A 24,330-nucleotide genomic window follows, 5' to 3' on the forward strand; every position below is an offset into this window, starting at 1 on the left:
GCCGCGCCTCGTAATGCATGTCTGAGATGCGACCTCTAAAAGATTTGGCCAACGCCTTGGCCGCCCTCGTCTTGTAGCCCTCGGTGCATTTGAAGAAGTCCTGCATATAGAAAAGATGTATCAATACACTGGTTTAAGAAACTCTAGCGAATGCAATGTATTGAGCAAAGTAGTGGGAGGAAGACTTACCCAAAACTCGCACATAACCCGCTCCGCCACGCTTTCATACGTGTGGCCCGTCTCGTCCTCCGCATCAGGGGCGGCGACGTAGTGCTCGTACGTGTAGGCCGGCTCCAGAGCTTCGGCGTAGCGAACCAAGCCTGGGAAGTGTTCCCTACAGAGAGGACCCAGGATGCCATTGGGCAACCTTTTGTGAGCACCTGGGTCCACAACCTTCCAAGACCTGCGTAAGTGATTAAGAAAAACTGTTAGTTTCCATTGTGATTCTATCATATGTAGGAGCAAAAAATGTAAAAGTTACGTACTTTTGCCCAACGGGTCGAATGACCGGGCGTAGAGCCTTAGGTATCAGCCGCTCAGGTAGGCTCGCCGGACCTCGTTGGTAGACACCCGAGGTTCTGGTGGAACAGGAACCTCCTACCTCGGCCTCCTACTCGTCCTCCCACTCCTCCTGCTCGTCCAGCTGGTCGGCCTCCTGCTCGGCCTGCAGCTCGTCCTCTCCCTGCTGAGCCTGCTCGTCCACCTGCTCTTCCTCCCGCTCCTCCTCGGGCTCTGGTGGTGGTGCTGCTGCAGGCTGAGGCGGTGGCGCCCTAGGCCTCCTCCCGGCCGCCCTCCTCCTCCTCCCCTGAGGTGGTGCCGACCCCCAGCTTCACCTGAGGGCCCTGGTGTATTGCCCCTCATGTCGTAAAGCGACCTGACCGCCCGCAAAGCTCTGCGGCCCGCCATCTTTGCACAATCACCTACAAGACATAAATAATAAGATCAGATTAGATGGATCATAAACAAGACATTATTATAAAGAGATGCAAAATAAATAAAGCATAATTAAAAAATAACATAATATTACATGTATTAGAAATAATCATCCCCATCGGGATTAGCTGGATCATAGCTCTCATCATCACTATCAGCCATGTCAAAATGTTCAACACTTTCCAAAGGAGCAACTATGTCATCATTGCCATTGCCAATATGTAATCCTTCAAGTAACGCCAAGTCCTTCGCATTTTCCACCCCATCCCCCTCGTCCACATCAACATCCATTTCATTGTCTACTTCCATTTCCATAGCTCCAGTTAAGTCAATCTCAAAAGTCCCTTGTAGACCCTCTTCTTGATAGAACTCTCCATCATATGTGTTTGGGTCGAAGTTGTAGTCTTCGGCGTTTGGGGAAGGTGCTTTACCGTGCGGCGATACCTTGTGCACAATATCCCAACCCTGAAGACGAGGGTCCCTTTGGCACGAGTAGGGGAGATAATAAACTTGTGTGGCCTGTTGAGCCACAATATAGACATCCTTTCCGCCATAGATGGAATCCTATCGAATTTCTACTAGCACAAGGGAAGGACTTCGTCTCGTTTCTTGAGGATCAAACCAATGGCATTTGAATACAACCGGGTTAAGAGGTTTGCAACCACGAAACCTAAGTTCGTATATTTCTTCAATTCTTCCATAATACTCGGCCCCATCAAGGCCGCCAGTAAAAACTCCAGAATTCGTGGTTCTTCGATTGGGCCAGCTCTGCTCGTGTCTTGTTGTGTGAAATCAGTATCCATTCACATCATAACTAGAAAATGACTTGACCCTATGTTCAAAGCCATTGGCAACCTGTCTCAACTCTAGATTCATAGTCAAATCGGTTTGGCTCTACAAGGTCAAGGAGGATAGATCGTTAAATTGGAATGTACAAGCAACTGGGAATATCAATCGGCGAACGAGCTAAATTGCATAGTACCTTTTGTTTGGACCAAGAAATAAAATCAGAGATTCCATTTCCCGCACCCTGATGAAGAATGGTGTCACATTCTTGCGGGGTATGTTCCCTTGATAGATGCCAGTTCTCATTAATAAACTCCCTGTAACAACGAGAAACAAGGAGGTTGGATGCAGAATGTTGACATCATATTTAATTAACAAGTTCGTGCAAGAAGCCACTTACTGCATGTACGGCTCCATTTCAGTAAGATTGGTGAACACATATATAATGATTGTGAGCCACTCTTCGTTTTTCAACAACAATGAGGTCGCATCACTCGCACTTCCAAGTTGCCCTTGGAAAAGGCTGAGTTTTGATTCATTTTCACCAGCATTGTAACGAGGGGGCCGATTATGCACTCTAGGAAGCTTGTCACCATAGTATGCTTGTGTGAAGTTAGTAACCTCCTCTAGAACGAATGCCTCCGCCATGGAAGCCTCGATTTTGCATTTGTTTCTGCATTTCTTCTGAAGAACCTTTAGACATCTCTCGATTGGATAGCACCAACAGGCCTGCACGGGCCCCTCCATTCGTGCCTCATACGGGAGGTGCAGAATCAAATGCTGCATCGGGTTGAAGAAGCCAGGTGGAAAGATCATCTCCAACTTACAGAGCAACACAGGTGCTATTTTTTCCAATTCTGCAACCACGCTACGAGATAACTCCTTGGCACAAAGCTGGCGGAAGAAATAGCTCAACTCGGCTAGCGTCTTCCACACATGCTCAGGGACATAGCCTCGGAGCATCGCCGGAAGAAGACACTCAATCCATATGTGATAGTCATGACTCTTCAGGCCGTTGATTCGCAAGGTAGATAAGTTCACTCCCCTCCTCAGATTCACTGCATACCCATTAGGGAACATTAATGTTTTGAACCATTCTAATACTTCTCTCTTTTGTTCCGGTTTCAATCTGTAATCGGCCTTAGGCCTTGTCCATTTCTTGCCGCTTCTAGGAGGTTGCATGTGTTGCTTTGGTCTATCACATATCGTTGCCAGGTCCAGTCTCGCCTTTACATTGTCCTTCGTCTTATCCTTAATGTCCATGATCGTTGCCCAAAGCGCCTCAGCAACATTCTTCTCGGTGTGCATTACATCAATGTTGTGTGGAAGAAGAAGGTCGTTATAATAGGGAAGCATCATCAAGGGCGACTTATGGGTCCACATATGCTCCTCACCATATCCCACGAACCTACCATCTTTTTCATTGATCCAGAGAGCATCTATCTGATCATGAACCTCGGCACCGGTCATCATCTGTGGTGCGGGGTCTGTAACCATGACACCTTTAGTAAAGTTCTTGATGTCTCGTCTGAATGGATGCTCAGCAGGGAGGAATTGTCGATGTTTATCGAACACAGAATATTTGCCGCCCTTCTGCAGCCAATTGAACTACAGAGCTGCCTTGCACAAGGGGCATGGAAACTTTCCGTGAACACACCAAGCGCTAAATATCCCATATGCTAGGAAGTCATGCATGGAGTATTGATACCAAACATGCATGTTGAAGTTTGTCTTTGTAGCTCGATCGTATGTCCATACACCATGGTTCCAAGCATGGACCAGTTCATCAAACAAAGGCTCCATGAACACACCCATGTTATTCCCAGGGTGTTCTGGAATTATCAACGACAAGAACACATTCTGTCGTTGGAAGGAGACGCCTGGGGGGAGATTGAGAGGGATAACAAACACGAGCCAACAAGTGTATGGGACAGCCATCATTCCATAAGGATTGAACCCATCTGTTGCCAGTGCAACACGCACATTACGTGCCTCCCCACTTTTGTTATGATGAATGTTATCAAAGTGATGCCATGCTTCACCATCGGCTGGATGTACCATCTTCTCAGGACTGTATCTTTTTCCATTTTTGTGCCATATCATCTGTTTCGCGGACTCCTCTGTCATGAATAGCCGTTGGATCCTCGGTATGAATGGAAGGTACCGTAGGATTTTCATGGGGTACGGACTCTGCCTCTTCTCACCATCACCAGAGTCTACCTCTAGATACCTAGAGGATTCACACTTTGGACAGTACTTTGCATCCGCGTGTGCTTTTCTAAAGAGGACGCAGCCCTTCGGACAAGCATGTATCTGCTCATACGGCATCTTAAGTGCACGAAGGACCTTCTGCGATTCGTACATGTTCTGTGGCAGAAGGTGACCGGCCGGAAGGATGGAGCCAATAACTGTCAACATTTCATCAAAGTTCTCTTGACTAAGGTTGAACTGGGACTTTAAGGCCATTAAGCGTGAAATGCCATCAAGCTTTGAAATCTGTGTGTGGCCATGAAGGGGTTTCCCTGCCGCAAACAACATGTTGTAATATGCCTTTGCGCTTGCCTCTGGCTCCTCCTCCTGCTGCCTACGTCCGTCAGCGAAGTGTGCTTCGTGAAAGTCATCTAACCAAGCTGCTACCCCAGCATCAGCATTGTAATCCTTGACACGTGGTCTCACCACCTCCTCTCTCACACGATCGGCTTCACCGTGGTGGGTCCACTGGGTATAGTTTTTCGTAAATCCATGCCTAGCCAGATGTGAAGTCATCACCTCCTTTGTCTGCCTCTTTCTGTTCTTACAGTTGATGCAGGGACAAAAAACGGCACGCGCTCCGGGAGCCTGGTCAAATACTTGCTTGATGAAAGCCTCGGTCTTGTCGACCCATTCTCTGGTAATCTCACGGGTGCTCCGGCGGCCCGAGTACATCCACTCACGGTCATCCATCCTCTAACATATATATCACCAAGTAATAAATATAACCATGGACTTGCATCTACACGTCGTTCCTACCATCTAATAGGTAAGGATAGGTCCTGATCCCACCCGAGGATGCGTAGATGGTGTTAGTTCCCATGGTCTGGTCCTATCCGAAACAGAATTTCGGCAGCACCTCCCCGCTGTTCTCCAAATACACGTCCCGACAGGGAGATTGTGTATCCGAAGAACAACAGGAAGGTACTGTCGAAACTCTGTCTTGGATCGGAGCAGACCATGGAAACTAACACCATCTGCGCATCCTCGGGCTATCCAAAAAACGTGGACAATTCAAAACAGATACGGTTATTGATATGCAAAGATCTGCATATTTCTAACCGTATCTCTTTCGAACGGGAGACACCTAACTGGGTTACGTGGAGATACATGACCAGGACAAAGAAAGAGTGGTTATACCTTAGGTGGCGGTGAAGTCAGGCTAGCGGGGCCGTGGCGGGTCGGTGCAGTGGCGAGGCGACGCGGTGCGGGCAGACCTGGGGACACCGGGGTACTCCGACTCGGCTCCTGCAAAAAGAAAGAAAGAAGCAAGATAACGTCAACTCAAAAATTCGGCAGCATCTCCCCTGAACGGTGAGGTTTCCAAACCTGAAAGAAAACAACGGCACGATGGCCGACAACCACATATATATATCAAGGAACCACATGCAGCTTAATTATCAACTACTACTACTCTAACTACTACAACTACTACTATCAAGCTGATAAGAAACTTATCTTTCCCATCTCATTCAGTTCCATCATTTTTTCGTTCTCAGCATTCAGAAACACTATCAAGCTTAGAAAATTGTATGACTTCGACCAGGAAGCTTACACAATTTCCACTGCCATATCTGGTGGCACAAAGGGAATTGGCAAATATGTTTGTGCATCATTTCAATCAAGTTCGCTTCTCGTGGAACAGTACATGTTTGAATTCACAAGCAATACATTCCCTGTTAATCCTATTTTGCCTTCTCATCATTTCAACCAGCAAATAATTTTCAGACACTTTGCTTGTCTATAGCAAACAATGTGACAAATGGATTTAGGATGCACAGTAATTTAGTAAATGCAGGAATTCTCCTTTTAAGAAATACAAATTCGGATATTTCTATTTTTAACATTATAATCCAGTTAGCCTCTTTTTGCTCACGGAGATAACTTAGTTTATTTGACAAGAAAACAAAGTACTACTACATGATACATTGCAACTGTGCACGAGGAAGAAGTTTTAATTAAATTCTTTAGATGTTTCATCACAGGTGCCAGCTCAGTAGCTGTTTCATCATTCCATATCAATCACCAGCCACAACCGGACTCCTTGAGTTTGCCGAGTGTCCGAAACACTCGGCGAAAGGCATAAAACACTCGGCGAATGGTTCGCCGAGTGTAACACTCGGCGAACAGCACTCGCCAAAAAAACTGACGGCAAAGCCAACTTTGCCGAGTGTTTTTTATCGGGCACTCGGCAAAGCCTTTGCCGAGTGCCCAACACTCGGCAAACTTGAAACCGAAAAAAAACCCCGAAAAATAGGAATTTTTACCCAAAAAATGGATTTTTTTTTATCGATGGAGGCCCCCACCGGCTCGCGTGAATTTCATGGCTACGCGGCCGACGCGATTCGAACCCGAGACCTCCCGCTATGCACGTACCTCTTCTACCACTACACCACACTCTCACTTGTATGTGGATTCCGTTTTAGTTCCCAATATATTATACTAAACCAAGTGTAAATTACATGTTTGAGGCCCTAAACGAATTTAAATAAAAAAGTTGTAAACTACAAAGTTTCATAACTTTTCGAGATCTACACTTTTAGTTTAGGAAGTTTTTCCATCCGAGGTCGTTTACAAAATTTGAATTTTAAAATTTTGAAATTCAAACACAGTTTTGCATGACAAGATGTTTTCAAATCAAAAAGTTGTAAACTACAAAGTTTCATAACTTTTCGAGATCTACACTTTTAGTTTAGGAAGTTTTTTCATCCGAGGTCGTTTACAAAATTTGAATTTTAAAATTTTGAAATTCAAACACAGTTTTGCATGACAAGATGTTTTCAAATCAAAAAGTTGTAAACTACAAAGTTTCATAACTTTTCGAGATCTACACTTTTAGTTTAGGAAGTTTTTCCATCCGAGGTCGTTTACAAAATTTGAATTTTAAAATTTTGAAATTCAAACATAGTTTTGCATGACAAGATGTTTTCAAATAAAAAAGTTGTCAACTACAATGTTTCATAACTTTTCGAGATCTATAAAGTTTATTTTGGTTGTTTGATCATCTGTTCATCCGACATGGTCGTTCTAACATTATTCACAAATCTTATATCTCTCTCTTGTAGTTTCATAAACTACAAGAGAGATATGTTAGATTTGTGAACAAATTTATTTTCACTTTGTCGTATGAAGAAAAGACCAAAACAAACATTGTACATCTTGATGAGTTATACAACTTTGTAGTTGAAAATTTTTTCATTTGAATTAATTTACTGCTTCAAAATGTGTTTTGAAATTTTCTTTGCCGAGTGTCAAAAAAAAATAACACTCGGCAAAGAAGCTCTTTGCCGAGTGTCAAAAAAAAAAAACACTCGGCAAAGAAGCTCTTTGCCGAGTGTCAAAAAAAAACACTCGGCAAATAGCATGTTTGCCGAGTGTAAAAAAAAAACACTCGGCAAAGACGTCTTTGCCGAGTGCCCGAAAAATAACACTCGGCGAACTACCTGGCATTCGGCAAAGAGCCGGTCTCCGGTAGTGAGCCCATAGCAGCCAAGAATCATTAGTACGGAAGAAAAAGAAACTACTAGTAACTCTCGCCTGAGCTTAAACATATGAGAAACTGTCATCTGAGTTTAAACATCTGAGATAAACAAAATGTCTAAGCTTAAAACCACACTACATTACTGTCAAGCAAACGACATGCAGCAAAAGATCTTACCCTCACAGTTACCTCTAATAATAATGATAGTTATTTAAATTTAATTGCATTTTATATACATAGCATACGACATTCAAATCAAAGCAGATCAATGGATGCAGAACCGCATGCTGAAATGAAATTAGATTCGATCCGAATACAAATTCACAAAGCATAAAGGGAAGAGAAAGGGGGTGGGCATACCTGTTGGGTGGCCGACGAAGACCTGCGAAGGGTACGATGAAGACGCGAGCGCCTAGCGTGCGGCGGCGGCGGCGGCGACCTTGACTTCTGGCGTGACGGAGGCACGGAGCAGGATGGGGCGGGCTGGCTCGGGCGGAGCGGCGGCGGCAGCGCACGCGGCTGGGCGTGGCGGGCTGCGGCAGCGGCGGGGCTGCGGCCGAAACGGTTCACGCGGCTTGCGGGGCTGCGCCGAAACGTTTAAGTGGTGAAGCCACTTTGCCGAGAGCCAGATCTGGGAGGCTCTCGGCAAACCTTCCCCCTTTGCCGAGAGCCCCCAGATCCGGCTCTCGGTAAAGTTATTTTTTTCAAATTCGGTTCGAATTTTTTAACTAGCTAACTGCACAAAAAAATATAAAAAAATAAAAATTATTATTTGCCGAGAGTAGCTCTCGGCAAACCTCTTCGCCGAGAGCCAGCTCTCGGCAAAAAATTGATCCAGGCCAGGTAAAAAAAAAGAAATATGCGCCGAGAGCGGGACTAGTTGCTCTCGGCAAAGAGTCTTTGCCGAGAGCAATCCCCTGAAGCTCTCAGCAAATCAAATCCAAAAAAAAATTAATAAACAACAAACGGCTCCGGAAAAATACGAATTTTTGCCGTGTTACAACTTATGCTCTCTAATGGCTATAAAAAAGTTTGGAACTCCAAAACTAATTCGACCGTGACATTGTTTGAAAATCCTAATGACTCCTTCTCAACTTTATGAAACTTATTCGAAGACGTCTCAGATTATAAGAATCATACGCAACCACTTGTGCGAAACATTTTCAATTTTTTACCACAGCCTCCAAGTGTGATACCATGACTTCATTGCAAATATCACAATTTTCCGACTTCGTTTCCTTTTTTAAGAATTTTTAAATCGTTGGGCGACATATGTTCGTGGTCTTCGATTCGTAAAATAAAAGGTGAAAAAAACGTCAACAAGATGTTATTTGCCCTCAATAATGCATAAATAGCATGAATATCATTTTCTACTTAATTTTTTCCCGTGTTTAAATCAATCGCTGTTCAAATTTTAATCGATTAAAAAAACTCATAGAAATGCAATTAATTAATTATATATAGCAAATAATTACAAAAATACACAAAATTTTAATATTGAGTACAACCTGTAGTATGTCTGTAGAGAAAAAAGTTTGGAGCATATGAAAGAAAAAATTATTTAATTGGAGAGAGTTAGGAGAAGAGAAACACATACACATGAAATATAGAAACCACATTTGCCGAGAGCCTGGGAGGGGCTCTCGGCAAATTTTTGCCGTGAGCAGCTCTCGGCAAAGAGGTTTGCCGAGAGTAGTAACGGAGGGGCTCTCGGCAAAGCGGTGACGCCGTCAGGGCAGGTTACGGCTATGGGCCCGCGGCAATGTTTTGCCGAGAGCCTTATTTTGCCGAGAGCGCAGCCTACGGCAAAGGACCGTTTTGCCGACGGGCATTTTTTGCCGAGCGCAGCTCTCGGCAAAATGGCCCACTTCGCCGAGAGTTGTTGCTTGTCGAGATGCAGGCCCACGGCGATCCTGTCACTTGCCGACAGCCGATGTTTGCCGAGAGCCGCTCTCGGCAAACCTTTTATTTGCCGAGAGCCCGCGTTTTTGCTCTCGGCAAAAATATAGGATCTCGGCAAAGGACGTTTTCCCGGTAGTGAGAATGCATGTCCACCAATGGCCGAAGGTCACATGACCAGCTTGCAGGCCTAAACTGAAACGCCTGAGGCAGGTGGATGGAACATCCCTGAGTTGTGTAACACAGTAGCGAAAGTGCAGGTTCGTTACACGGGCTGATTGGCAAGCCCCAACTTCGACGGCCACAACGGCCCAGCTACTAAACCGACTTCAGGAACCGATAACTGTAACTATCATTTAGATAATCACCACTTGTCATGCCATCTAGGCCTCAAGCACTCATTGCGCTTGCCGCCGCTTCCGAAGCCTTGGGCACGGACGGAGTCGTCGTCTTCTTGCTTGCGCTCATTTCTGCCAGGGTCGTGAGCGCCTCCATCTTGGAGCTGTCAAGTGGCTGGTCAAAGTGCTGCGCGAAAGAGTTAAAGTTAGCCTGAGTAGTAGGTTCATTGTCAGGGACCAAATCGCCCAGTTTTTTTTATCAGTAATTCTTGCGCTATTTGCATAGTGTGTTGGCCTGATCTTTGTGTTGCTTTACCGGCTAGTCTTGTGCTCTTGCGCTGTGAATTGTCGGTTTCAGACTCAGCAGTCAGATTTGACTGTCTAAAGTTGATTTGAGTCGACTGAACTCCAACTGGACATGCTTGTACAGGATGGGAAGAGCTCACCAGCAGATCCTGAAGTTGGTCCAGCATCCGCCCCATCGCCTTGTCGTTGAGAGCAGAGCTGGCCCTATCCGGCTGCCCACCTCCATTGTCTCCTGTCACCGGCTCTGTAGTAGTAACAATGAACACATTAGCTGCTGGAACTACTTCCGGTGTATTACTCACAGCATTGGGACAGCCATTGGCCTGCTCACTTGGGGGAGAGATGTCCTTGATTGGGGAGCCGATGATGACTGAATCCGCGTCCTTCTTCTCGTCATCCACCATGACAGTGTATCGATCTGTCACGAGAGTGCAGGTTGTAGACGGGAGACCAGGCTCAAAAAGAACAGAGTGAGAGTGTTGCAAGTTGGGGGAAGTGTTACCCTTGATCAGCATGATGCTATCATCTGGAATGTTGGTTTTTGGAGCCTTGAGTTCAGTTGCAATCGGGTCGGCGCAGGACACCCTTTTCTGCTTCTTTTCTTCCTTGCGTTCTTTCACCTTCCAAACCATGGATGGCGCCTGGTGAACCACAGAGGACCTCCTGCTTCCTCTTGGTGGACAGTCCCTGCGCCCCGCGCCACCTGTTGGAGCTGATGCCGTCCTCCGCCCCCGTCCGGCAGCGCGAGCTCCTCGCCCAGGCGGAGAGGCTGCGGTGACGTTGGTTGCTGTGGTTGCGCCTGTCGTAGTCGTCGTGGTTGTCATCATCTCTCCTGGGCTGGCGCCTGATGTCGCGTCCGCGGTCGCGCCTACCTTGCTGGCGCTCCCCCAAAGTGTCCGGAGCTCCATAGCTCCAGTCAAACTCCCTGCGCGCCTTGCGGTTTGGAGGGCCTCCAGGCTCCAATGCATCCATGACCCTGCAGGAAGGTGAGGTCTTCTACTACCTCGAGATGGTTGCGCAGAAGGTAGACATGACCACGCTTGAGGTCGACCGGATCGTCTTGATGTGGTGGCTCCCTGTCTGGCTCGGTCACCGTGAGCCAGACCTCGGTGGGGATGTCGCAAGGATCGTAGCACCATGCCCAGAGATCGAACGTCCTGGTGCGCTCACGACGGCGGGTCTTCTCCTCGACGTAGTGCACAGCACAACTCTTGCCCAATGCCTTGGCAGCACCTCCTCCGCCCAGCAGTGAACTGGGACACCTTCGATGCGTACCTTGACACGAAACTCCCAGCTGACGTTGGTGGCGTAGCGGCGCTCATTCCAGGGGGCGAAGTGGAAGACCCGGCCACTGTCGGAGAGGATCCCCATGTCCACCACGCGTTGCCTGACCGCCGGGTCGGAGAAGATGACGAGGTACCGCTCGGGGAAGTGCTTGACCACTTGGAAGTCGTCGTGGTGCAGGTTGAACTTGCAGTGAAGGGCAGCGTTGCCGAGGTGGTAGGTCTCCGTGTTGTGGCTGCTGCCGTTGATCCAGCACACCGCAGCCCTGCCGATGAGCTCGTCCCAGCGGCGGCGGATGGGGCTAGTTGCCGAGACGGCACAGAAGGCGCGGGCGGGCCTGGCCCTGGGGTCGCCTGGCCTGGGTACCTTGCAGCCGCCATTGCATCCTGGCCGCGAACCACCTCCGCGAAGGAGCGGTTGTCAGTCCTGTTGTGGCTCTGTGGGGTGATGAGGTTGTGGGAGATGCTGGGCTGCCGGTGTTCCTGGGGATCCCTCCTTTTATGCTGTTCGGACCGTGAGCAATCGAGCGCCTTGTGCCTGGAATGGTAACATTTCCAGCAGCGGGGAGAGGAGCGGCAGAGATGAGCATGATGATTTGAGGAAAAGCAGTTATAGCACTGTAAGCACAGGGGTGCGAGAAGTAGAAGAACAAGAGGAGATCGAGGGAAGTAGATCGGAGAAGTAGCTTAGAATTTAACAGAGGAGTGATGGTGGAGTAGAGTTACAAGTTGTTTTTTATAATTGAAATCTTCCCCTTCTCTCTCCGGCGGCAGGTGATGGTCGGTCACTTCCACTCCGGCCCATGGACTCGTATATGTTGGGCCTGTGGTCACGCCCTCCTCGACGCGGCCTATGCTCGGCTTGAATGTCGCCGTGGAGATTCGATCACGATCTGACACTAAGGCTGTTGGAAGACCATGGAGATGATATATGTGCGACATGAATATCTTAGCAACAGATAGTGCACTGAATGGATGCTTCAAAGCGACAAAATGACTGTACTTGGAGAAGAGGTCAACCACTACTAAAATGCAATTGAATCCATGAGAAATTGGTAAACCCTCAACAAAGTCCAAGGATATAACCTGCCATGCAGCCGAAGGAGTTGCCAGTGGCTGTAACAGCCCTGGATATTTGACTCGTTCCGGTTTGGCTCGCTGACATGTTGGGCAGCTCTGGACAACGGCAGTAATAAGTTTCGTCGTGCCGGGCCAAGCAAAAAGCAACTGGATGCGTTTGATGGTTGCTGGCGCGCCTGAATGTCCCCCCACTGGCGAACTGTGCAGTGCTTGAATCAATTTCTGCTGCAAGGCAGGGTTGTTGCCGACCCATATGCGTTGCTTGAACTTAAGTAGCCCCTTGTCAATGGTGAAATTGGGTACGGCATCAGGACTTGTGGTTAATTTAGCAAGCAAGGCAGTTGCATGGGAATCTTGCTGATACCCGGAGATGATACCCATTGGCGGAACCCATCCTGCCCCTCGCCGGTGGCCGGCCGGCAGGTCGGCGGGCGGGATGACTCCACCGGTCACCCTGGCGTCCTCAACTCGACAAGCCCTACGGCGCATCACAGCAAAAGATCCCATTCATCCAGCGGCGGTCGTCGGCAAGTTCTGGGATCAAACGGAGTCCGATTGTGAGGAGCTGGGAGATGCGGACGCCCTGCCGCGGTTCTTCCCAAGGACGGCATCAGCGGCGCCGGCGCCGCCGATCACTGGCCCTTCTCCCGCACCTGCGGCCACGGCCACCGCATGTCAACCGATCCCGAAGCCATCCCCAAGGCGAGTCCGGTTACCATTGATGACGGCATGGAAAGGACCACTGCCACCACCACGGATCACGCCTCTACCCTCCATCGGCGATTTCATCTCGCCGGCGTTGCAGCGGCAAACTCGCCGGCGTCCGGGTGTCCATCGGCCTCAATTTCAAATTCCAAATCTTGGATCCACCGTCATCCAAAACCGGACTCGGCCCAAGCCGACGCGACCGGCTCAGGTCGCCCCGACTCGGTCGGCTACGAGACGGCCTCTGGTCGCACCGCATAAGGGCGGTCCCACGCAAGCCGAAGCCTCCACGCAACCACTCCGAGGCCCGAGACGTCGAGTGGTCAACCCTACGATCATCGACGCCGCCGCAACCTGCGCTCCGTCATACCTCGAGGTGCTGATGGCCGGGGGAGACGGGGGAAGGAGAGGAGGCCGGGGCGCTCCTGGCAGCGGCGGAGCCGATCGCCGCCGGGGTCGCGGCCGCGCCATCATCGACGACGGACGCGGACGGGACGACGGCCAGGGACATCGAGGACGTGGTCGCGGGGGTCCGATGCACAACTCTGGCCGTGGGGGTCCAGCACCCTCTGCCGGCCGTGGAGGCCCTCCACCGGCTGGCCCTCCACCGGCCGGCGGTAGGGGCAACTCTGCCCGGGGTGGACGAAACCCTCGGCACGCAGGAGGTGAAGCTGACAAAGATCAAGGTCCAAATAGCTCTGCAACAGAGGCTGCAGTGGTTGAACAGGGACAAGCCGAGCAAGAAGAAGGGAAGAAAAGGAAACGAAACACAGTGAAGAAGGTGTGCACTATTTGCACGGATGAGCACTTCACAAATTTATGCCCTTTGTTGCGAGGCCCCAAACCCTCAGTCGCGTTGTGTGGTGCAGCTGAGGATGGGATGGGGTTTTTCCAAATCCAGGGTGCAAGAAATAATCAGATCGTGGAGACATCACAGTCTTCAATTGCAGCACTCGTCACTGTCAAAGTCGGCAAAGTATCGGCACAGTTACTTCAGGCGGAGCTGGCTAGGATTATCCCGGTCCGTTGGGATTGGGAGGTACAACAGCTGGGGGCTAACTCTTATGTTGTCCCCTTCCCCAGCAAAGAAGAACTGGATCGCATGATAGCAATAGACACCATCAACACAAAGAACAAGGAAGGCACTATATCTTTTGCTGAGTTTGTGGATGATGTGCAGCCTATTAAGGTGTTGGAGCAGGTATGGCTAAATGTCACCGGTGTCCCTAGGCGCCTGCGTTCGTTCCTATCGCTGTGGGCAGTGGGGACTATTGTTGGAGCTACGCAGAAGGTGGACATGGTTCATCTCAGGGCAACAGGTCAAGCCCGCATTCTAGTGGCTGTTTTTGACCCCAAGAAGATACCAGGTATGGCGGACGTTTGTGTTGGCACTAGTATCTACCGCCTATTTTTCAAGGCGGAGGAAGATTTACAAGCCGACACCGGTGCTGATCCGTCTGATGAGGACTTGTTGAGTGATAAAGATCTGGAGGAGGGAGACCGTGAAATGGAAGATGCGGAAGATCCTAACCCGCAGAACCCTCAGGATAATAGGAAGTCTTCCCAACAAGCACCGCAGCATACTCAAAATGTCCCACCTATGCAACAGGCAAATCTAGTAGATGAAGCTTTGGACTTGGCCTGTGAGCAACTCTTGGATGAGATCAGTCTTAAAGTTGCTTTGGAGTCTGACCTGGGGACTACCAGGAAGAGTTACTCTCCACCAACACAAGAAGAATTAGCGTTTTTTAACTCTAATAATACTCTTTTTTCTTCTGCTGTTGTGCCACTACCTTCGACAAAGATTGCTAGTACATTTGTCGACGCTTCGGGTGAGGGAGGAGAGGGCTTTACTCCGCCATTGCCCTCCCCCTCGCCACCGCTGGAGCTGGTGTCTCTTGCTGCCCCTATTGATATAGGGTGCGGCCTCGTTGGGGGCTCATCGGAGGCGGCCCTCTCTTCTACTTCTACAGCGGTGGAGACCGGTATCATGACGTCGGTCCCTGCAGCGGTGGAGGAACCAGAGTACGCCCCCGCTGCACAGGGACGTGGCCCGGCACCCCCACCACTGGAGGTCACCGCCCTGATGCCTGCACAGGGAGGTGGCTCGGCCACATCGACGGAGGAGACGCTCCGGCTTGACTCGTCGTCACCCAATGTTGAGGTGGCTCAGGTGATGGAGTCCACCGCTGCGGAGGTTCAGGAGGGGGGCCCTACTTCGCCACTCGCCCCCCTGTCCACGCCGACCGGGGGAGAGACAGTGGTGGTGCCGGCCTCTGCTACCTGGGGAGAGGTAGCGGGGACTACCGCCACTGCTACTCTCTCCACCCAGCCTGGAGAGGCTGTGGAGACGCCACTGCCTGCTGCACCCTCTCCCCCTGCTACGACCTTGGGAGAGGCAGCGGTGGCACCAGCCGGTGCATCTCAGGCCGTCTTGGAGGCAGCATTGTTGGAAGGAGCGGGTGCTACCTCACCATCTCTTGAGGGAGCCTCCAATCCCACACCTGTGGTGGTTCCCATCAAAGAACTACGACGGAGCACCAGAAACGCAACTTTAGCGGATATTCATACACTCCATAAGGCGGAACGTTTGACGGCGAAAAAGAACCTCGAATTCTCAGGTAACTCTTTTAATACCTTTCCAGATTCGAAAATTATTTCAAACCTTGGTAGGGTAGGCATCAACCTAGAATCCTCTACTGTTGCAGTTTTAAAAAATATTGAGGTAGCTAGGTCAGCCTTTTGTCAAAATACAAAAAAAGGTTGTTCTTCCTCTAGGTGCTCTGATATAGAGAGTGATGTTGAGAAAGAGGACCACCTTGAGGGTATTCTCAGCCACGCTTGTGGAGATCTAAATGAGAATATGCCGGTTGCTGAGTTGGATTCCATCATTGATGCACCACCTCTCAGTACAAAGAAGATTTATAACAATGCCAAAATTCGTGGCAAAGTCAAACTTCTTAAAAAGGCCAAAACCCCTTCTAAAATCATTATAAAATGAAGGGAGTTTTCTGGAATAGCAGAGGTCTTGCAGACTTGGCTAAACATAGGTACTTGAGGGAACTAGTTAAGGAAGAGCAAATCAATTTTATTGCAATTTCCGAGACTGGACGTGAATCCTTCCCAGATCATGTCCTCAAAGATCTTTGTGCGGGACATGAGTTTCTTTGGCACACCATGGCCCCCCATGGTAGATCAGGGGGCATTCTTTTAGGGGTTGATCTGAATTTTTTTGATATTGGAGCAATAGATGAGGGAGATTTTTATGTAAAATTCACCCTACGGTGCAAATCTAATGACTTCAAGTTCGTACTATATACAGTATATGGACCTGCCCAAATTCAAAACAAGAATGCTTTCCTGGTAGAACTAGCTAACACTTGCTCTAAAGAATCTCTTCCTTATATAATAGGAGGGGATTTTAATATAATGCGAGAGCGAGAAGATAAGAGCTCAGGGGATTTTGACTATAAGTGGCCTAATCTTTTCAATGCTGTCATTGATTCTCTGGATCTTAAAGAGATTGTCATGTCAGGCCGCCAATATACTTGGGCAGGACCTGGAGATGACCCGACTTTTGAAAAGTTAGACAGAGTCCTTGTGACCACTGAATGGGAGAATCAATTCCCACTCACTACAGTTGAGGCTAGAGATAGAAATATCTCTGACCATACCCCTCTAGTTCTTAGCACTGGCCACTCGACCCACCAGTTAAATAATCACCCTTTCAAATTTGAGAGAGGGTGGCTATTAAGGGAAGGGTTTTATGGTATGGTTGCAAATATCTGGCAATCTCCTTGTTCAGGATCAAATTCTCTGGAGCGGTGGCAATCCAAAATCCGCAGACTCAGACAGTATCTGAGGGGATGGGCTAAACATACTGCCGGGTCTTATAAAAAAGAGAAGAAGACTATACTAGGACGCTTAGAAATTCTTGACAAGAAAACTGAGACTTCTCAGTTATCTGATCAAGAAATTAATTTAAAACATTATTTAAAAGAACGTCTAGTTAATCTGCTGAGAGAGGAGGAACTCAAGTGGTATGAGCGTGCCAAGGTGAAAACACTATTGGAAGGTGATGCTAACACTCGTTTCTTCCATCTAGTGGCTAATGGGAAACACCGAAAGCAGCATATCTACAAACTTGAAAATGATCAAGGTGCTGTAATTGGTGATGATTGCCTCAAAAGCCATATTACAAACTATTATAAGAATCTCTTTGGGTCCCCCGAACAATCTGCTATCACTCTTGAGGAGGATCATATCGTAGATATTCCTCAAGTGTCCCCGGAAGAAAATGATATCTTAATTAGTCCATTCACCGAATCTGAGGTGAGGGATGCAATCTTCCAGATGGAACATAATAAAGCTCCAGGACCAGATGGTTTTCCTGCGGAATTCTATCAGGTTTTTTGGGAAATTATCAAGGAGGACCTTCTTTGTCTCTTTGCAGACCTACATTTGGAGACACTCGATCTCTACAGTTTGAATTTTGGAGTCATTACTCTAATTCCAAAGATTCAAAATGCCACAAAAATTCAGCAATATCGACCAATTTGCGTCCTCAATGTGAGTTTCAAGATATTCACAAAAGTGGGCACAAATAGACTGAATACGGTTGCCAAAACAGTGGTGAAACCAACACAGTCGGCCTTTATGCCAGGTAGGAATATTATGGAAGGTGTGGTAATTCTCCACGAAACCATCCATGAATTACACTCTAAGAAAAGAAACGGAGTCATTTTCAAAATTGACTTTGAAAAAGCATATGACAAGGTCAAGTGGTCGTTCTTACAACAGACTTTGCGTATGAAAGGTTTCTCACCTAAATGGTGTAGGTGGGTTCAGAATATGGTCTCTGGAGGAAGTGTGGGGATTAAAGTTAATGATGACATTGGCCCATACTTCCAAACCAGAAGGGGACTCCGGCAGGGTGATCCTATGTCACCTATCTTATTTAACATCGTCGCTGATATGCTAGCTATTCTTATTAATAGAGCAAAAGCGGATGGGCAGATAAGTGGAATTATCCCCCACCTGATTGATGATGGTTTATCAATCCTACAATATGCAGATGACACCATCATGTTTCTAGACCACGATCAAGAACAAGCGAAAAATCTCAAACTTTTACTATGCGCCTTTGAACAATTATCTGGGCTCAAAATTAATTTCCACAAGAGTGAGATTTTTTGCTTTGGGGCAGCCAAAGAAATGGAATCCTTCTACACTGATCTCTTTGGCTGTAAAGCAGGGGAATACCCCTTCAGATATCTAGGCATCCCTATGCACCACCGGCAACTCCTTAATTCTGAATGGAGAAAAGTTGAAGAGCGATTCGAACAAAAGCTCTCATGCTGGAAAGCGAAATACTTATCCTATGGGGGACGTCTAGTACTGCTTAATTCTGTATTAAGCAGCCTACCCATGTTTATGATGTCTTTCTTTGAGATCCCAAAAGGAGTTATCAAAAAACTCGATCATTTTAGGTCGAGGTTCTTCTGGCAAGGATCCTCAGAGAAACATAAATACCGCCTTGCCAAATGGGATATCATTTGTCGTCCCAAGGATCAAGGTGGACTAGGTATTCTGAATTTACAACTGCAAAATAAATGCCTACTAGCAAAATGGCTAGTGAATCTCATGAACACAGAAGGCATATGGCAAACGCTATTACAGAATAAATACCTAAATTCAAAAAGTTTATCCCAGGTCACGGCAAAGCCAAATGATTCACATTTTTGGAGAGGCCTCATGCATATCAAGGATGAGGTGCTGGCAAAAGGTTCTTTCGATATTAAGGATGGAACCACGGCTAGATTTTGGGATGATGTATGGGTAGGTGCTAGGCCTCTGAAAGTTCGTTATCCATCTTTATATAATATTGTGAGAGATCCTCACGCTACAGTCTCAAAGATAATGAGCACTAGCCCTCTGAATATTTCTTTTAGGAGGGCTCTGGTGGGTAATAAACTTACAGAATGGCTTAGTCTAGTAGCAAGTATTTCTCATGTCGAACTAATAAATGGATCTGATCATTTTAGATGGAGTTTAACCAGCTCAGGTTCATTCTCAGTCAGATCCATGTATCTCAACCTTATAGATACAAATACATCTTTTCGGCATAGGAAGATTTGGAAGATAAAAGTTCCTCTAAAAATAAAAATTTTCCTCTGGTTCCTACAAAGAGGTGTCATTCTTACCAAAGATAACCTGTCTAGGAAAAATTGGAAAGGGAGTCAGAATTGCGTTTGTTGCAATGGGAATGAAACTATTCAACACTTATTCCTGGACTGCCCTATTGCCATAATGATTTGGAGGATTATCTTCTTTGCTACTAGTTTAACTCAACCTAGATCAATCAGCCACATGTTTGGTAACTGGCTGTCTAATCAAAATAAAAGGATTAGAAATTTGATTTGGGTGGGAGTGGCTGCTATGTGTTGGGCTATTTGGAGATGCCGTAATGATGTTGTTTTTAATAAAATAAAATCTAACTCTATTATGCAGGTCATTTTCAGGGGAGCGTACTGGTTACGCTTCTGGGCCCAGCTGCAGCGTGAAGAGCAAGCTAAGGACGCGCTCTCGACAATAAGCAAGAAATTAGAAGTTATTGCTCTAGAGATATCCAATAACGGATGGAAACAATTTTATTGTTTAAGTTAGCGTCTTGGTCATGTTATAAGACCTTGGCTTTCTTTTTGGTTTTATCATTATCTGTAATTTTGGGCTGTGTACATCTACGGATGTAGAGGCCGGATGTTTATCCATTATCTAAAAAAGAAACTAGGCTCTGTGCTTAATAGAGTTAGAAGCTATCTCTTTTTCTAAAAAAAATCCTAATGAGAGCACTAAAATAGGTAAATCTTAAATTTCAAAAAAACAACAACCAGCCATTTGTTATGTGAACAATAAATTTTTTTTTGAGAATGTAAACCATAATCTTTACCGACGATAATAAGAATTAGATCTAAAATAACAATACCAGTATTTAAATAGATCAACTAATTAAATTTACAATAAAATTCTCCACCCCTATCATTATAAAAAGGCCTTAAAGTAACACCTGAAAATCTTCATATAAATTACCGAGGTAATGCAATGCACTACTGCACGAGGGTGGCGCCATATAGTTGGTCAACAGAATGGCACATTAATAAATTATTACTTCAATGGACTCGAGTGCCAAAAGGCTCTCTGATGGATGCAGTTGTTTGTGTGCTTTGTCACTCATAGTCTACCTGTCGATGAACAAGTCAGGACGTGCAGTCATGGGTTAGTCGAGAGTGATCTGTGAGTCTCTGGTCAGCATATCAAATTATGTATGTATTAGCTTGCACGGGCACTATACACTAGTGGTTTTAAAAGGGGTTCAATGCTGGAACAGACATTACAAAACCAGTCACAAACCTTTCTTACTTCGCAAGTTGCCACTGACACCATCAAACGTTGAAAATGGACGGATGAAGATCAAGGATATGACGGTGTCATTTGTTGGCACATGCATATTTCAAAGCAAACAGCCTTTCTTACTATACACACTACTGGAGGCGGGCTCTTTGCCAAGTGCCTGTTGCACTCAGCAAAGCCTTTGCCGAGTGCAACACTTGACAAAGAGCCTCTGTCAAATCCCCTTCCGGTAAAGGCTGCTTTGCCGAGTGCCAAATTTAGGGCACTCGGCAAAGGCTTTGCTGAGTACCGTGCGGGCACTCGGCAAAGGCTTTGCCGAGTGCCGGAGTACCGTGTGGGCACTCGGCAAAGATTTGACGCCGTCTAATTTTTTTTTAAAAAACTCTTTGCCAAGAGTCACAGCTCCGACACTCGGCAAAGAAATCTATTTTTTTAAACCTCTTTGCCGAGTGCCACAGCACCGGCACTCGGCAAAGGGTGTTTTTTATTTATTTTTTAAATTTTCTTTGCCGAGTGCAATGACTATTGCACTCGGAAAGCGTGTTTTTTATTTTTTTTTAATTTTCTTTGCCGAGTGCAATGGTCATTGCACTCGGCAAAGGCACCTCTAAATTTCTTTTTTTTTTGTTTTTTGCTTTTCCATTTAAACAACAATGCATATATATATATATATATATATATATATATATATATATATATATATATATATATATATATATAATAGAAACCACAATTCAACAGCAATAAATTACAAACCACATTTATATATTACAAATGACCAAATTTGTTCGAAATCCACAATTTATTACAAACCACAAGTTCATAGTCCACAAGTTCACAAGTTCGATACATAGAAACTACTCCGTAAGCGGCTCACGGCGACTGCGCCCCAGCGTGCGATCCCGGCGACGGTTTGGGTGCAGATGGCCCGACTTGCGATGCCGGCGACCCTCCAACCTGGTTCGACGCCACCCCCGATGTCCGCTGCACAAAAAAGAAGATATTGCACGTGAGTGACAAGATAAAAATGTAAGGAGTTTAAAGAAAAGTTGAAAATTTCGGCAGCACCTCCCCTGCACGGGGATGTTTCCAAAATCTGCAAGAAAAAAGTCGGCACGAAGGCCGACAACCACATTTCCGGCACGAAGGCCGACACATCAACTAACCCGGCACGAAGGCCCACACATCAACAAATCCGGCACGAAGGCCATCTCTAGGTTTGACACTAAGCATGAGCACATAAAGTAAAACATACTCACCAGAGTAGACTGTGGTGGTGGCTGTGGTACAAGCAGGTGTAGTAGGATCTGCCAACCTTGTTGCTCCCCAAGTTGTTGCACGAACCTGAGCAAACCTTCTTGCTGGGCCTCAACAGCTTGTAGCCTCTGACGCTCGGCCCGCTCAGCTTCTTGGGCCTCCTGCTGGGCCCGAAGTTGCTGCAGCTCGGCCTGCAACATTTGACCCCAATGTTTCAATATTGTAGAGCTAAGGAACGTAAAAGTCAAAGAACGACGAATGAAACTAGAATACTTACCTAGAGTGCCACCACCGTTGTCGGCCGTTGGCTTATGGGCATGCTAGAGCTCGTGCTCGCTGCTCGGAGGCGGTTCAGAGGAGGAGTAGAGCCCGTGTTGAGGACGCCGTTGCCAAGCCAGAACAGCCCATGCTTCTTGCCTTCCCCCACCCGCATCACGATCTCAGGATCAAGGCGCTCCTCGGTCCTCGGATCGTAGGCCAGCCCGTGGACTGACCTTGCCGCCTCCGTGTAAGAAGTGAGGCGGGTGTGGACGCTGGAGTTGGTGTACGCCTCTGGGCCTGCATCTGGGTTGTACTCGATGTTGGACCTTGCCGGGCCCATGTGGGCCAGAGCATACGCCGTGAGTTGGCCAATTGGCTGGCCACCGTGCGCCGCCGACTGCGAGAAAAACAACAACATGTGGTTAGAAATCATGCAGAATTGAGCGCGGCTAGATTAGACAAATGGTGCAGACTTACATATGTCTTTGCATACTTGCTGAGGCTGGCGCTGCCCTGATGGTGAGGGGCACCTAGGCATCAGCGCTCGCTGGTCGCTTTTCTCTTGGTGCTCCTTCTGCCAATCCGCGTCCAGCCATTTGTCCACTATAGCAGCCCAGCAATCGGGGTGGGTGGCGCACCAGCTTGGAATCGCCTACAAGCCATCATAAGATCAAATTAGGCATAGTTAATCTCAAAATAAATCAACATGAGATGTTTTCTATTTACCTGTAGGTACTGCTCCCTTATCAGAATCTCTGTCTGTCTCCTCGCCTATGTTTTGTTGATTCTTCTCTTACGGTAGGTGGCGTTGTAGTCAACGTGCGCCTGGAGGCAGGCCTCGTAATACAAGTCTGAGACACGCCTTTTATAGGAAGCGTAAGCCACTTGATACGCCCTTGCCTCCTGGCCCGGCTGGCATATGAAGAAGTCCTGCATAAAGACACGAGGTATCTATTATTTTATTTGAAGAATGTCCAATGAATGCAATGAATGCAATGAATTGAGGCTTACCCACAACTCCGAAATCACCCGATCCGCTAAGTTTCTGTGCGGAGCATCAGTGGCGACGAGGGCATAGTGGTCGAACGAGGGTACCTCTGGGTCCTCATCCTCTCACGTCCACACCAGGCTAGGGAAGTGTTCCCTGCACAGAAGTCCCATGATCCCATTGACATTGCGAGCCGGGATCCCCTCCTCCACAAGCATCCAGTCCCTGCACAAGTGATCCCATTGACATTAGCTCTTATTATGATTTTTCAACATATCAAATGAAGAACATATGAAGTTACTTACTTATCCCCCTCAGGTGCAATCAGTGGGCGGCGTTCGGGTGCAATCGATCGCTTTGGGAGCTGGCTGGGACCTCGCAAGTAGGGTTTCGAGGCTGAAGAGGAAGTTGAACCCCCTCCTCAGACGCGTGCGGAACGGTGTCATCGTACATCTGCGGACCCGCATCCTTGCCCACCGTGGGCAGAGGGACGTCGTCGTCCCTAGAAGTGCGTGAGGAGCCAAGGTCGTGGTTAGTCGACGGCTCCCACCTGGGCCTGCCCCTTGACCTCCTCTGCCTCTCTGACGTCTCCACCTCTGTGTCCTCAGCCGGTGGCGTGTCCCTTGGTCTCGAGTAAGTCAATTGACACCTCCTAGTGGGCCCTATCACCTGCAATTAAAAAGAATAAACCAGTATTAGTATAGATAAACGAGAAGTACTTAGCAAGGGATGCAAAATAAAGAAAATGTAATTACAAAATAACATAGTATTACATGTATTTCTAATATTCTTCATGATCGGGATTATCTGGACGATAGGTATCGTCATCACTATCAAGAGCCTCCAAATCGTCAATAGCCTCATCCTCATCGCTATCATTGTTAAGTACAAGTCCGTCAAGCATTTTCAAGTCTCTCGGATCATGCACCTCATCTGCAGCTTCCTCGTCAACAACCCATTCCTCTTCTACTTCCATTTCAATCTCTCCGGTTAAGTCTATCTCAAGCATCCCTGGTAGCCCCTCGTCTTGTTGATAGAACTCCCCGTCATGCGTGGGTGGGTTCAAGTTGTAATCATCATCGTTTGGGGGAGGACATTTACCATGTGGTGATACCTTGTGCACAATATACCAACCCTGAAGACATGGGTCGGTTTTGCAAGCATATGGACAATAATAAACTTGCCTGGCTTGTTGATCCATAATATAGACATCATCTCCTGGATAGAAGGAATCATGTCTAGTTTCGACTATCCCAAATTTAGGGGACTTTTTCGATACTGCAGGATCAAACCACTGGCATTTGAATATGACTGGCTTAGGTGCTTTTTCACCATGGAATTCGAGCTCATATA

At 47.3% G+C, this 24,330-nt stretch overlaps 1 protein-coding gene across 2 annotated transcripts; it reads left to right on the forward strand.

Annotated features, from left to right (window-relative positions):
- Positions 1-12,885: 12,885 nt before the first annotated feature.
- LOC136531720 (uncharacterized) lies at positions 12,886-19,755 on the forward strand. Of its 2 annotated transcripts, none has more exons than XM_066524374.1 (2): positions 12,886-15,682; positions 19,572-19,755. In XM_066524374.1, exons 1-2 carry the CDS (start codon positions 13,078-13,080, stop codon positions 19,622-19,624), a joined length of 2,658 nt encoding a protein of 885 aa, XP_066380471.1. In that variant the 5' UTR covers positions 12,886-13,077; the 3' UTR covers positions 19,625-19,755. The 2 variants fall into 2 exon arrangements, 1 of the variants encoding a protein (XP_066380471.1); XR_010778088.1 differs by lacking the exon at positions 12,886-15,682 and adding an exon at positions 15,695-16,111 and having other exon boundaries at positions 19,572-19,701.
- The last annotated feature ends 4,575 nt before the right edge of the window (positions 19,756-24,330 follow it).

The sequence above is a fragment of the Miscanthus floridulus genome, unplaced genomic scaffold (assembly GCF_019320115.1).
Source record: "Miscanthus floridulus cultivar M001 unplaced genomic scaffold, ASM1932011v1 fs_422_1_2, whole genome shotgun sequence".
NCBI classification, from domain to species: domain Eukaryota; kingdom Viridiplantae; phylum Streptophyta; class Magnoliopsida; order Poales; family Poaceae; genus Miscanthus; species Miscanthus floridulus.

What these genes read in the sequence shown, in the direction of transcription:
- LOC136531720 (XM_066524374.1), top strand. Translation starts at nt 13,078, where the DNA reads ATGACGGCATGGAAAGGACCACTGCCACCACCACGGATCACGCCTCTA. An exon ending in AAAGAACCTCGAATTCTCAG is followed by an intron (nt 15,683 to 19,571) that starts GTAACTCTTTTA and finishes TCTATTATGCAG; the next exon opens with GTCATTTTCAGGGGAGCGTA.